Here is a 14,031-nt window from a genome sequence, read left to right on the forward strand (position 1 = left end):
GGGTTTCGATCCCGTCAGTTTCAAGCCCAAACATAAAGAACACACAGAGGATGCAAGAAGTTTTCTCTTTAACAAATATATCGTGTGTAATATTTTGTGTAATATTTTTGTGATATATTATTTGGATGTTAGCATATTACAAGTCAGACAGAGAAAATAGGGTTTACTGTCTTGTTATTTTGTGCTATGTGTTCATAAATACCAGTTTCTATTAATAAACTGACGTAATGCAGTGAAAGGCACACTTTAATCAGATAAATGCAGCCTATGGACAGTGTTATAATTTTAAAGTAACTTTAATGCATATAAGAACAATACAATTATAACACTCAATGCACATGTATTACTACAACAGACAATTGTAGCCTACATTCTTATTTCACAAAAGTAGTGTTTGTAGGTATCACATCTCTTTTGCATCAACTAGACATACAACATTTTGAAAATTTAAAGCAAACTCAGCTTTGTTAGCGTTTGGTTCCAAATTACATCCATGTTTAAGGAATATTTTACAGGGAATATGTTTCAATTGGTCATGGCAGAAAAATCACAGGTGGTATAAAAAATATTCACGATGACTTTTTTTTTTTTTTAGTTTACAAAGGAGCAACACCAGTGAATATACATGTTCAAAAGTGGAGGCCCATGGCAACATCACATGAACAACAGCCATTACAAAGTTTATTAATTACATCTGTGGGTTTTTTTTTTGCCATGACCTGTGTTGCCCAGAGCATGTTTGAAGTATTTGATGGCAGATTAGAAAAGTGATACTTTGTAAACCAAAGAGAGTTTATCTAAGTTTTAGTTATATTGTAAGAGTAGGTTTTCTAAATTTTCAGGCAGTGAATGTCTCAATGACTTGTAAGAAATAGGATTGCAAAAAAAATACAAACTAAACTATTTAAGAAAGAAAAGAAAAATGTCCTCAACTCTGGCACGTTTTTCAGTATCTCTTTTTTTACATTCTTCCCAGTAAATGAAAAAATAAATGATACATGACTATGTCCGGAGCAAATTCTGTAAATTACTTAAAAAATAAAAATTTGGACAAGATTGTGCATTTCTGGTTATTTCTACAAATTATTATCTTTAGCTTTTCATCATTGCTTCATGTTACAGCAAGGGAACTATGATAATGACAAGCACTTTTGGAACCTTTACTGGTAAAATCATCTTTTAAATGTACAACCCAGTATAACATTTAAGTTTGTGATCAAGTATTTGTTTATTCTATCACTATATTTATCCCCAGAATAGCTCACATGGACACAGATCAATTTCACAACATGAAGCCTGACCACTTCTTCTACAGCTATTATCAAATTTTATGATATACTCAAATCTAGTCACTAACTGGTACTGGTACTGCTGTGGATTCAGATGTTCTGAGTAGTGGGTCTGTGTGATTGTCTTTTTTTGCTTCGAGCCACCATGTTGTCATTTCCCCTTTGCCCTGTTGGATTAAGAAAAATTAGAGTGACAGGGTGAGTGAGGGAGAGAAAAAAGAATCATATTGCAAAGCATGTGTCCCTTTGAATTTTAAATAAAGCCATTAGGGTTTAATGGAGGGCAGAGAGCAGCAGCTGAGGCCGCCTCTGTGCAACAAATCACAAGTGTCAGCATAGCAGCCCTGTCCCTTGGGGCTGACGAGCAAACCCCTCCCATATTATCACACTGGCACCACCCAAAAAAAGGTTTTAGGTTACAATTTGAGAAGAAACCAGAACACAATACGTCCATGAAAAAAGAGATCAAATACCAGATAGAGGCAGTTTTTTTTTCCTTGAACAGAGGTTTGGGATTTTCTCTGATCTTTTCAAATCTCAGCCTTACTAATGTCTTTTCAGGCCATTTTCTAATGAGCTACAACCAATTGTATGTAGTTATTTTGGTTTATATTTTGCTTTAAAAAAACAAACAATAATTAAAGAAGTAACAGATAGCATTATATGCAACACATCCCACCCTAATTGGTTTTAATTTGAAAAACATTGTGGCTGTGCAAGTTTTTATATTTTTTTTCGGAGATAAGTGTTTTCCAACACAATTAAAGGTAAAATCAGTACGGCAACCATCCTCATTTAAACTAAAACTGTAGAGCAGCTATAAAAAGTCCAATGCCTTTTCTCCAGCCAGTTAAAACTGTCTCAATATTTCTCAACACAGGTTAGAAACTATATAATGCATGAATGTTAGCTTCTGGTAAACTTACCTTGACATTAAGAGTTCCTCTGCAGGTCAGAATGTAACCTGTGAGTGTGTGAAGCAAGTCAGCTGTGGCACCACTCACCTGGATCTTCAGCGCTGTGATAAAGATGATCGAAAAAACAAAACACAGCTCATTATCTAATCTTATTTCATTATGTGAAACACATACTGTTTTAGATCACTTTTTTTCAGATTTAAATGATTTTGATACTGTATATAACTTAAAGTATATACTAAAGTTTCTGTCACGTCATACATATTATTTATGACAGGTATTACTGAATAGTTTACATATAGTACATTTTATAGCATCCCATACATGACTCATACATGGTACAAAATGTACCTATATTACATACAAGTAAAAGGCTGTATGAAATATGTAAGACTTGCTAGGAATCGAGAGACAAACTTTGAATGTTTAGGTACCAAATATGTAATGTTTACAACAGATATATGTTTTTTTGTTCTCCTTTTCCAGAAATAAAAGCGTATATACTAAATGTCCCAGTAAAATCTCACTCACACATATATGGGATTTCCCAGAAAATAATGCAAATTTAAGATTTGATCTATATTTTAAAACTTTTGTGTTTCTCTTTTCTAGTCAACTGACAATCTGAGCCCACATTTACCTTGTGCTTCTCCATTATGTCACAAACTTTATGCAGAGGAATAGGTGCTAAGGTGTGAGTGAATTATTCATTCTTCATGCTGACACACTGTGTTGTAAAGGTGAACAAACATGAGCACCACAAGTACAATGATGTTTGCAGCCACAGGACAAGTCATTTACTACAGTGCTGCAGGCAAACTCTTGACTCAAACCTGCACACAGTTTTATGCTTTTTTTTCTAAAGTGAATAAAAAGTTTAACAATTTCATTACCTTCACTTGTTGATTCCATCCGTGACGCTGTGTTGACAGTGTCCCCAAACAGGCAATAACGTGGCATTTTGGTGCCAACTACACCAGCTACAACAGGTCCTGACAGAATAAACAGCAGCAACATAATATATGACACTGCCAGGCTGTGGATATGATGATGCTCTAAACACTCCTCTGTTCAAACAGAGCAATTTCTTACCTTATATTGTTTCAATAATTGATTATTGTCACACTTAAAAGAAACAGTGTGGGTCGAGACAAGTCAATGTTATTCGTAGGGCACATTTGATACACAGTTGTACTCCAAAGTGCTTAACATCAGCATAACAGCAATTAATTAACATGATGAAATCATTTTAAAACAAGGTTGAAACTAAACTAAAGATATATCAATAAAAAATGAAAACCAAATCAGCATAACCTCACAAACTGTAGACAAAATTATATTTAAAAACAAGTTAAAATCAGCTGAGCGGCCATTAACACATGCTGAGCAAGAACTAAGATAAGCCTGAGAAAAGAAAACATTTTAAAATTTCTCTAAAATATGGAAACAGACAGATATCAGGTCAGAGAAGAGAAACAAATGAACTCCAAGTTTCCTCTAAAAACATGGATGCGATGCTTTATGCATTATTTTATTTATCATGAGCTGAGATATCCATCCATTATCTACACCCGTTTTATCCTGAACAGGGTCACGCAGCCTATCCCAGCTCACTTTGGGCAAAGGCAGGGTACACCCTAGACAGGTCACAGGGCCAACACATAGAGACAGAAGGAAACAAAGACCATTCACGCTCTCATTCGCTCTCATTCGCTCTCATTTTTTTTTTTGTAGAATCACCAATTGACCTGATATGCATGTTTTTGGATGGTAAGAGGAAGCCGGAGGACCCGGAGGGACCCACGCAGGCACGGAATCGGACCTGAAACCTTTTTGCTGTGAGGCGACAATGCTAACCACTGCACCACTGTGCCGCCCGAGGGAGATATAACATGCAAAATAATATACTGTTCTCTCTAAGTTCAAATTTTTGGTTACAATTTATGCTCCATTTAGATTTATTTTAATCACATTTATCCTGTAATAGATTCATACATGTTTAAGGTGACTCCGTAAAAATCTTCAATTCACTGGGAAACAGAATGGGGTGAGAAAAACTGTTAAACAGATGCTGGATGCAGATGTGAGATCCTCCGTACCTGAGTGGATTCCAGCTCGGATCTTCAGCTGTGTGCTGGGCTTGTGGGGGATCTTAAAAGAGTGGCAGACACTGACAAGATCCAGGGCCATGCTGGCGATCTCTCCAGCGTGATTGATGCCATTCTCTTTAGGGACCCCAGACACCACCATGTCTGAAAGAGTGAGAGATATACTGATAAATGGCAGTAAATTAAAAAAAATTGCCTTTTAGATGATACATATTTCAGCTTTGTATCTTCCTGTCACCTATTTTTTTGGATGTAGTTCTTATTTAAAAGCTAAAATCAGGTTAGTTTGTTGTCACCTATTTTAAGGTTCAGCCTCATCAACGTTATTTATGACTTTGTGTTTATTAGTCAGTTAAACATCCACCTAACATCCTTACTCACAAGCATCGCCTATTGTCTCTACTTTGTACACATCGTAATTGTCAATGATGTCATCGAAGGTGGTGTAGAGTTGGTTGAGGAAGTCCACCACCTGGTAGGGAGTGCTGGTACCAGACAGCTGAGTAAAGCCCACAATGTCACTGCCAGAGAGGAGTCATACAAAATTATTCATGTACAGAAAGGGGTAAAAAAACAAAACACAGATTAAATCTAAATTCATACCACAAATGAAACAAAATTAACTTATACTCTGAAACCCATTAAGCCCATTAAAAAACAAAACTCTTTGGTATTAACTTGATTTATACAAACACAAACCTGAAGTAGAGGGTGGCATTGGAGTAGCTCTGGGCTGCTAACGTTCGGCCTTGACGAAGTTCATCAGCCACCGGCTTTGGTAACATACCTGCAGAAGGATTTACAAACTTGAGATGCTATGTCTGTCTTTGGGGCAATAATTGCTTCTTCTCCTCCAGCAGATGGCAGTGATCACATTTGAGTGACTCCTCCAACATTACAGCTTCACAAAGTGTTAGTATCAATTCATTGCCTAATAATTCAACGACATCTCTGTCCATGCCCTATGGTATGCACATGTTGTTGATAAGGAGTGTATAAGTGCAAGTTAATTCATCCTCACCTCATACAATATACCCTGTCCTGCTTGTACTAGAAATATCAGTGTTATCTCTTTAACGTCACGAAGTCAATTCCTAAACATCATGATTCTTCTCAGGATCAATCATAAGAGAAATGTCAACCATTCTCATCCCTCCTGGTTGCTATTCTGACTTACTGTATAACAATTGATCTGTCTTCTGTTTCTCTTGAAGTAGGTCCTGTGTTCTTTCTGCAACTATGGCCTCCAGATGCTTGCTGTACTTCTCCATCTGCAGTTACACAAACTATCTGTTTGAAACTCGCAGCAATCAAGATGGTACAAATAGTCTTGCATTATTAAACCATATTCATTCAATTTAGTTACGTTTCACTGGGTTATTACCAGGTTCATCATCATGTCCACAGGGCTGACTTTGTGTAGGTTCATCTTTTCAAGCGTCTTCTTCACCTGATCGAATGTGGGCCTCATGGTGACATTGTGACACCAGCACTTCTTGATGAGCTGCTCAAAGAAAACAGCGAGGCCTCGCTAACTAATGTGATCATGCAGAATAATACTTATAATAAATGTCCTCGTCTGAAGTTATTGAAGAGCCTAATTATCAGGAGCTTTATGAGTACAAAAATCACATTTCCCCCATTATGTCTGTGCATGTGACAGACCTCACAATAGTCATCCTGGTTGGGACAGTCAGTATCAGCCTTTCCTGCTTTGAGTTCAGGCAAAGGGGGGCGCCACATAATATCCATCCTCACTCCCTCAGCCTGGTCCTGTTAGAGAGAACTACTGGTTACAAAGCAAAGATCAAAATGAAGCTGAAGGTTATAATCTAAGGAGAGGGCTGTTATACTCACTAAAATGAGTTCAGAGCGAGTGGCAATCTCAATCAGAATCATGGAGTAGCTGAGGAGAGGCAGGAAGAGAAGGGAAATCATTTCCTATTTATATTCTTGTGCAGTTACCAAGATTTAATAGAAATGTGTGAGGCTTGTTTCTCTATCATAACCCATGTCTTCAATTTACTCAAATTATCATGTGGTCCATATAAAAAATTCAAGTGTCTCATCAGACCCACCTGTAGATGTCTGCTGCTGGGGTCATATTGGAGCCACTTCCCAGCAGGACCTCTGGAGCACAGTATATAAGGTTGACATCTTCACAGTTGAAGCCATTACTGATGGATTCAAAGTCCTCCTTTCTGTAGGCTGTGAGTCCATAATCTGAGACCAAACACAGGAAAATACAAAGCACAGTAAAGCTGCATGTAGTGTTTCACTTTGCGTTCATAATATCGTTGCTGCTGATAAGGAATGTGGTGCAATGACTTCTATAAAGTTAGTGTTAAACTGTGTATGTTAAGTGACTTATCACATGGGGTATAACTGCTGAAAACAGAATATAACAATGACAAAAGACTTGACTTTGAACACAGATTGTGTGTCTTTCCAGCAGACTGCACTCTCACCTTTTATCTGATGGTAATATTTTGTTACCTGAAATTTTGCACACCCAGCGGTCATCAACAACACAATTTCTGGAGTGAAGTCTCCCATGAAACACCTTATGTTGGTGGAGGTAGGACATCCCGCGGGCGATGTCAGTGGCAAAGGACAACCTGCATGGGCCAACATGTCACTGTTTATGTCATAAATAACATTTTCTCATGCCACAACCATAACATTAAAATGTAATATTGCATCGTATTATGCTCTAATGAGGAAATACCCTTTTCTTTCACAGTATTTATATTTGTGTGATTGTAGAATTGTGGTATTACTGTCTGGAAATTAGCTCTTTGTGTTTGCTAATTAGAGCAAAATCAGACATTTCCTGCTGAAGATTAACACAGAAAAAACATGTTTGCATTTTCATGATATTACTAATGATATCTGTGTCTTTCATTAGTTGTGGGATTTAAAACAATAACACCTCAAAAGTGCCGAGACTGAGATCTTTAACTCCAATGAGCCAAAAGCTATCAACAGCAGGTTCTTATAAAATGTAAATCGAAAACCAAATATGTGATTATCAGGAAAATGTTTAAAAAACAAGGAAGCAATTGTGTTATTTCTTACCTGAAGCCCCAGTTGATGGGTATATCATCATTGAGTAGAACGTCAGACAGGCTTCCTTTGGGGCAGTGCTCTGTGATGATGCTCACATAGGGCACCTCGATGGAACCACCAATGAACTTGCAAAGATTGGGATGGTCCAGTTGCCTGGCCGGTATGGAAAAAAAATTATGAGCTGCAGGAGCTTGATTGGAAGAAAACGACTTTTATGTTTGTTGTTCCTCTCCCTCAGCAGGATGTTTCCTCACCTAACTTCTTTCACCTCCTTCCTCATGGTTTTAGAAAGGGTGAAATGTTTCTTGTGGATGTGTTTCACTGCAACGGTCCTTCCATCACTAAAAGACAAAATCAAGTAAACGTCATTTCAGTACTTAATTATAGAACATCGAAGAAGTACTTTGCAATAGAGTGTATTTGTGAAATGCAGAGGAGTCAGCCACAAAACTTTTAGTCAAACAGATTAAAGTCATTTAATGACGTTTATAACATTCGTTTACTTCCTGGAAGTTCACTTACAATCAAAGCAGGTAAATAATAATAAAGTATCTATCTATCTAAATTTCTATTTTTACAAAATGTTGAATTATGTTTCTCAATAACAAAACTCTACTACAGTCAAATATCATATCCTTTAACTTTATGATTCATCAGCATTTATCTAAACCAATAATAAAATATGGCTCACTATATGCCTGGTTGTATGCAGCCTTGTTTGAAGGACGTGTTGAGTCCAGTGAACACGGTCACATCAGTCATTTGGCTGATGGTGGAGTGACTCTTGACATGATGCAGGCTGGTGGTGCTGTCGAGGCCCCTGAGGCCGCCTCTGCCTGCAGACAGGATGGTCAGGTACTCGTGTCAGAGAAATTTTACAGCTGGACTATGAACCTACAAAAACTCCAGGTACAGACATGACTGCATATTGTAAATGGATAGAACAGTTTCTTATTATAGTGCAAAGCCAAAGTAATACACCTGCAGACTTGACTCATTATTGCTCAAAAAAAATTCTGCCTTATGTAAATAAATGTGATGTGAAGTCTAAGTCTAGAGTTTCCAATTGAGTTATGTTTCCTGTGGAAATGCATGTCAATCTGTGAACAGCATGTTTGAGACGTTCTACCAAATATTATGTTCTTGTAGTTGATGATCCAGCTTTCGTCCCAAAACATCTTCTGTTTCTGGTACTGGAGCCACTGCAAGAAAAACAAAACAAAACAAAACATCAGAACATAAATCATCCATGTTTGTGCGAGTTTTTGCATGTGTGTTACACATACTGACCACCATGGTGAGAATGAAGCCACTGCTGAACAGGGTGACTGGAAGCCCGATGGCCACTTTGATAGTGATGGACATCGGGCAGATGCCGCAGTCTGCAGGACAGTTCAGACAGTTTTCCTCCAGCTCGCAGACATCATCCCCACACACTGAAACAAAATCACACATTTTATATTCTGTTGAATCTATAGGTGAAATTACTCAGACTGCTTACTTAAATAGAAGTATAATCACTGCAATGTTAAAATACAGGTTGCAGCACTGCATTCAAAATTCGACTTACTTAAAACCACAAAGCTATTAGCATCACAATGTACTTGACGTTTAGAAGTAAAAACTATGTAAAACAGTTTATTTCAGACCGGTGTATATTTTATTAGATTGTAATTGTTTTTATTGATTAATGTGTATGCTATATCACTTTAATGTTGCAGCTGGTAAAGGTGGGGTTAATTTGAACATAACTATTCTTCTGGGTACCGTTCCCCTGGAAACAATAAATTCTTCTCTGATCTTAACCCCTGAAAAATACATCTGAATAATTTTGTTTAATATATTTGGTATTCATTTGAATCTGTAAAGTGCCTAGTAATTAAATGTAGTGGAGTGAAAAGTAACACATTTCATCCTGAAATGGAGTACAAGAACAAAGTGGAAAGACTTGTAAAGGACAAATACTTCAAACATTTTTGAAATTACAGTACTTAGGTAAATGTACTTTCTCACCACAGACTGTATTAAATTGTAATTCACACAGATAGCAAAATTCACAGGAGGCTCATGATATTTTAAGGAGCATTACAAATACATAAAAAAAAACTATTTGTATAAAACCATGCAGTATATCTACCGGCAAGTTCAAAATCAAGTTTAGTGGAGTAACTCTGCTTCATTGTTTTTAAAGGATGTCTATTCAACCGCAAGGTCAAGCACAAGTTGGGTAAATAAGACTTAATCCTACTGTTTCTGTGTGGCCGATTAAAATAACAAAAATACAATCACACACTGCTCTGATGCATGGCACAGATTAACTTTGCCAAATGTGTCTCTTTATGACTGTATCCAAACAGCAAAGATTTGAACATGTTTATTCCAGCTTGTGCCGGGTGTATGCAGACTGACCTTGAGCGCTCACAACAACCACTTTGGACTCCAGCGCTGCGTGCATCTGCCCTATTTTGATATGAGCAATGACTGACGTGACTCCGACGTGGATTAACACAACCTAAAATGAGAAAAAATAGTGACACATCAAAATGCATTTGTGTTATTTAAATCTTTAAGTCTCAATTAAAAATAATATTTACATTTGTTGTTTTATGCGATCTTAAAAAAATCCAAACTAAAGTGATCACATGTGCAGACAAATGTCAGCAGTGTGATGTTAGACCATCCGTTAGTAAATAAAAATAAATAAATGCATGAAAAAAAAACGTTATTTAGACTCAATGTTATTATAGTTGCAAACATTATACACAAACCTCCAGATAAGTGTCACACATAAATTAATCAAAATAATCCGGGCTGTAAGCATGGTTGCTCGTCCTCGTAGCTTAAAGTATTCTGTCAGCTTTCAACTGAACATTTGTAATAAATATGGACACATTTTTGTCGGAAATGTACAATCATTACATCAGCTGCAACCCAAAGTATGGTTCTCTGGTAATTTGCTAATAACAGAGAAGTAATTACAACTGGCTGACTGTTGTTACATGACATGTAACATGTCAGCACAACAGAGTGCAGGCTTCACAAAGGATGCATCACTCTGATCAAACCTGTAAGATTAATTCTGTAAAAAATAAAAAACAAATTAACACCTGTTTTTTTATTATAATATTATGGTATACAATTTTTGATATTTGTCTTTGAGTGTTCATAACAACACATACAGTAAAACAAAATATTAGCAGGTGTTAACATGATGTGGTACTGTAAGAAAAAATGTTCTCCAAACTCAGCACATGTTAAACATTCCTTTGAAGAGCTTATTTTGGCTTGGCTCACCTTTGACGTCCAGTATTTCTGGGACATCATCCCTGCTTTGGACACAGTGTGAGTCACTATTTCACCATCATCAGGAATCCATGGGCCACAGATTCCACCTTGTTTCTTTAAAGAGATAAAAGGTTGGAAAAAGAAAAAGGTTAACAGAAATACTGTCACTGAGGTTCTGGTCTGCTGATTTTAAAATAGCTAAATTTAAAATGACCATAAACATGGATGGGTGATGTTTTGGAAATGTTAGAGATCTGAACTCATTAAACGACATCACAAACATAAATCAACATGACCAAGATTTTCAATTATGGCACTCATGTAAAAGATTAGAAAGTACAAATATTGCAGAAATGTCAAAATACCAAATATCAAAGCTGAATTTTGTGGAACAGTTTTAAATAAGACTTTATAAAACATGGTAAAACTTAAGTACGATAAGTATGGGTACATTTGTTTGCGATTGCTTGACTGAATCTCGGAAAGAACATTCAGAGGACACAAGTGTCTGCTAGAGTGTGAAATGATTGGGATTATCCTAAATACTTATATCAATAATGTAATAGACTCCTAAGAAATTTTGTTTGTGGAGGTGAAACCAGTGTTGTGTACCAACCATGAGGCCAAGAGGACAGGAGTGGATGTTGGCGTGATACACACAGCAGTTCATTTCATTGGCATTGTTCCAGTTTGATGGGCACTCGTGTTCGTGACAGAACCTCTTTGCCTCTGATGCAGCACTAGAAGTGAAGGACAAATAAATTAATTTACACAACACCCCATGTTGTTATTTACTGCAGAAGCTCAAATGAAAATCTGATGCTTGGCTTGTCTCTCCAGAGCTTAAATAAACCTTTGCTTATGCAGGTGTATCAGTCAGCAATAAGTTATGGATCGTTGTCAACTCATTTTTAATCATTTTCATGTTTATTCCTTGTTTATAGCATCTTATCTTAATAATGAATACAAATCCTATTTATTGTTTACAAATTATTTTATATATAAAACTATGAGACAATGTGTGATTTTACAATAAAAATAATATGACTAATTACTTATTTCCCGAATGGTTATTTCTAATTATTTCCATGGCACACGCAAACACTCTGTACCTCTAACTGCACATAAAGTACCATCACAATGTGTCAAAAACTGTGTCAAGGTGTTCCAAGCAAACTCATCCTGAATAACAATCAATGAATCAGTTTAGGGATGAACATGTGGCTGCATCTGTGTGTGTGTGTGTGTGTGTGTGTGTGTGTGTGTGTGTGTGTGTGTGTGTGTGTGTGTGTGTGTGTGTGTGCATGCGCATTCTGACATTCTGAGCATGGCAGACATTTACAGGTGTTGATGTAAGACACTCACCTGAACTGGAAAATCTTGTTCCTGACTGCGTACTCGTAGAAGAAATCTGAGGCTGTCACGGTGTACGAGACATTGAATTCCTCCCCGTTGGTTACTTTTTCTGGAGGACGCTGTACCCAAGCCATTTCCAGACCTTTGACAACACATGCATATCATGACTGAACATACACAATCAATAGTCTGCATAGGCATGCAGTAAGGATACTGTGTGCTGCATTTGCACAAGTACTGTATGACTTCACAAACATCTCTGGTTTACTGAGCTCCACTTCACAGTGAAATTAACTGTGGACAAATAATGTAAATGCTGTCTCCTTAAGTAGAAAATTGTTTAAAAAAAAAAAAATAAAAAAAAATTTTTTTTTACCTCCACAGCTAATCATGTTGAAATCATTTGGATTGTTGATCGGCCAGCAGTCGTACTCTGTGTTGTCCAGATCGTGCCAGCAATTTACCCCCTGCAGACATTACAGGTAGTGTAAACATATTTGAGAAGCCTTAAGTAAGAATCCTCATATTATCTTTCAATCAAAAATAAAAATAAGAATGCAAATTTTATAGTGTTTTGTAAATCAGCCCCACAACAAGCTGGCAAGTTTCATGCCACTTAATATTTATTCTCTGCTACACTTCAGAGGGAAATGTTGAACCTTTTACTCCACTATATATATTTGACAAGTTTAGTTTCATGTTACTTTACAAACACAAGATATGACGTTCTTAAGAAATAAAAGCAGCAATGATTAGTTGATACAATAATCAAACAATTAACAGAAAATTATCTGGCAACTCTTCTAAAATTCATGTTTTTTAAGATACTTTTTATGCAAAATACCCAACGTTTCATAAATCCACTTTCTCAAATCTGAAAATTTTCTGTATTTCTCTTGATTATTTTATTGATTTTTTTACTGTTAATAAACTGAGATTCGGAAAGATGGTGTCACTTTGGGGACACGTATTACCATGTTCTGAGTGATCAAGAAAATAATTAGCAGATTTATCCATCATGACAAGAATCATTATTTGCAGTCTTATACAGAAGAAACAAAATTAGCACCACCTTAACCAACTACAGCAGCTAAATGCTGCTTAAACGTCACTGCATCAGCAGCATCATTGATTAAATATCAGTCGTTTAATACATAAGGTAAATTTTTTCTGATTATATTTACATACTTTTTAGTAACATAGGATCAGTACCTTTATTTCAGTAAACAATCTGAGTACTTCTTCCACCACTGCGATTAACCCAGCAATACACTGAAACACCACAAGCCCATGACCATATGCCCACAGCAACAAATGTTTCTGACAAGACAACAAAAGCAAGAGGGGTTCTCCAACAATAAAAGAAAATGTGAATAAATTTAACTCAGTTACCACAGTTGCTTATATTCCTTCCTCTGTGCAATAAGTAGAAGTTTTCCCCCCACCTGTCCCCATATCATCTCATAGTGCAATACATTACGAGTTAAACCTTCAATATTTGTGGCCTTAAAAATGCAATTCCTCTCTAGAAATAAGTGTATTGTTGAGATATGTTTAAAAATCCTCCAGTGTGAGACCTTACCAGCAAGAAACACAGGCAGAGGGATGCTGCTATCCGTAGAGCCATGAGGACTGCTGCTGTGGCTAGACTTGCTGCGGTCACACTGACCAAATCTGAGAGAGAGTGAGAGTGTGTGTGTGTGTGTGTGTGTGTGTGTGTGTGTGTGTGTGTGTTGTGTGTGTGTGTGCATTCACCTCAACAAAGACACAATACTCTTCCACAAATGTTTTTATTTTAGGCTCACCCTCTCTCTCATGTCCCTAAATGTCCAATCAACAGAAGAGGTTCTCCAATCAAAGTTTGATCACGTCCCCATTCAATAGGTGCTCAAGTTCACCTTCACTGTCCTATGGGTCGACATTACCTACAGGTTCCCGTTGCACTTGAACTCACCAATAGGGCATGTTTCTGTTGTTTAAATCTGTTCATGATGAACGTGCGAACCT

General features: G+C 36.8%; 1 protein-coding gene across 1 annotated transcript; it reads right to left on the reverse strand.

Annotated features, from left to right (window-relative positions):
- Positions 1-283: 283 nt before the first annotated feature.
- Positions 284-13,688, reverse strand: LOC138198551 (atrial natriuretic peptide receptor 2-like). Its single transcript, XM_069150000.1, has 23 exons — positions 13,607-13,688; positions 12,401-12,491; positions 12,034-12,166; positions 11,285-11,408; positions 10,678-10,782; positions 9,793-9,895; positions 8,674-8,819; positions 8,513-8,585; positions 8,075-8,219; positions 7,638-7,724; positions 7,393-7,536; positions 6,811-6,932; positions 6,393-6,537; positions 6,172-6,220; positions 5,980-6,087; positions 5,699-5,818; positions 5,492-5,585; positions 5,014-5,101; positions 4,696-4,835; positions 4,306-4,458; positions 3,100-3,198; positions 2,216-2,307; positions 284-1,456 (listed from the first exon to the last, which is right to left on the reverse strand). Exons 1-23 carry the CDS (start codon positions 13,649-13,651, stop codon positions 1,346-1,348), a joined length of 2,517 nt encoding a protein of 838 aa, XP_069006101.1. The 5' UTR covers positions 13,652-13,688; the 3' UTR covers positions 284-1,345.
- Positions 13,689-14,031: the final 343 nt, after the last annotated feature.

Source organism: Embiotoca jacksoni, unplaced genomic scaffold (genome assembly GCF_022577435.1).
Source record: "Embiotoca jacksoni isolate LCO1_2020_lvr unplaced genomic scaffold, fEmbJac1.0.p SCAF_16, whole genome shotgun sequence".
NCBI lineage: Eukaryota > Metazoa > Chordata > Actinopteri > Embiotocidae > Embiotoca > Embiotoca jacksoni.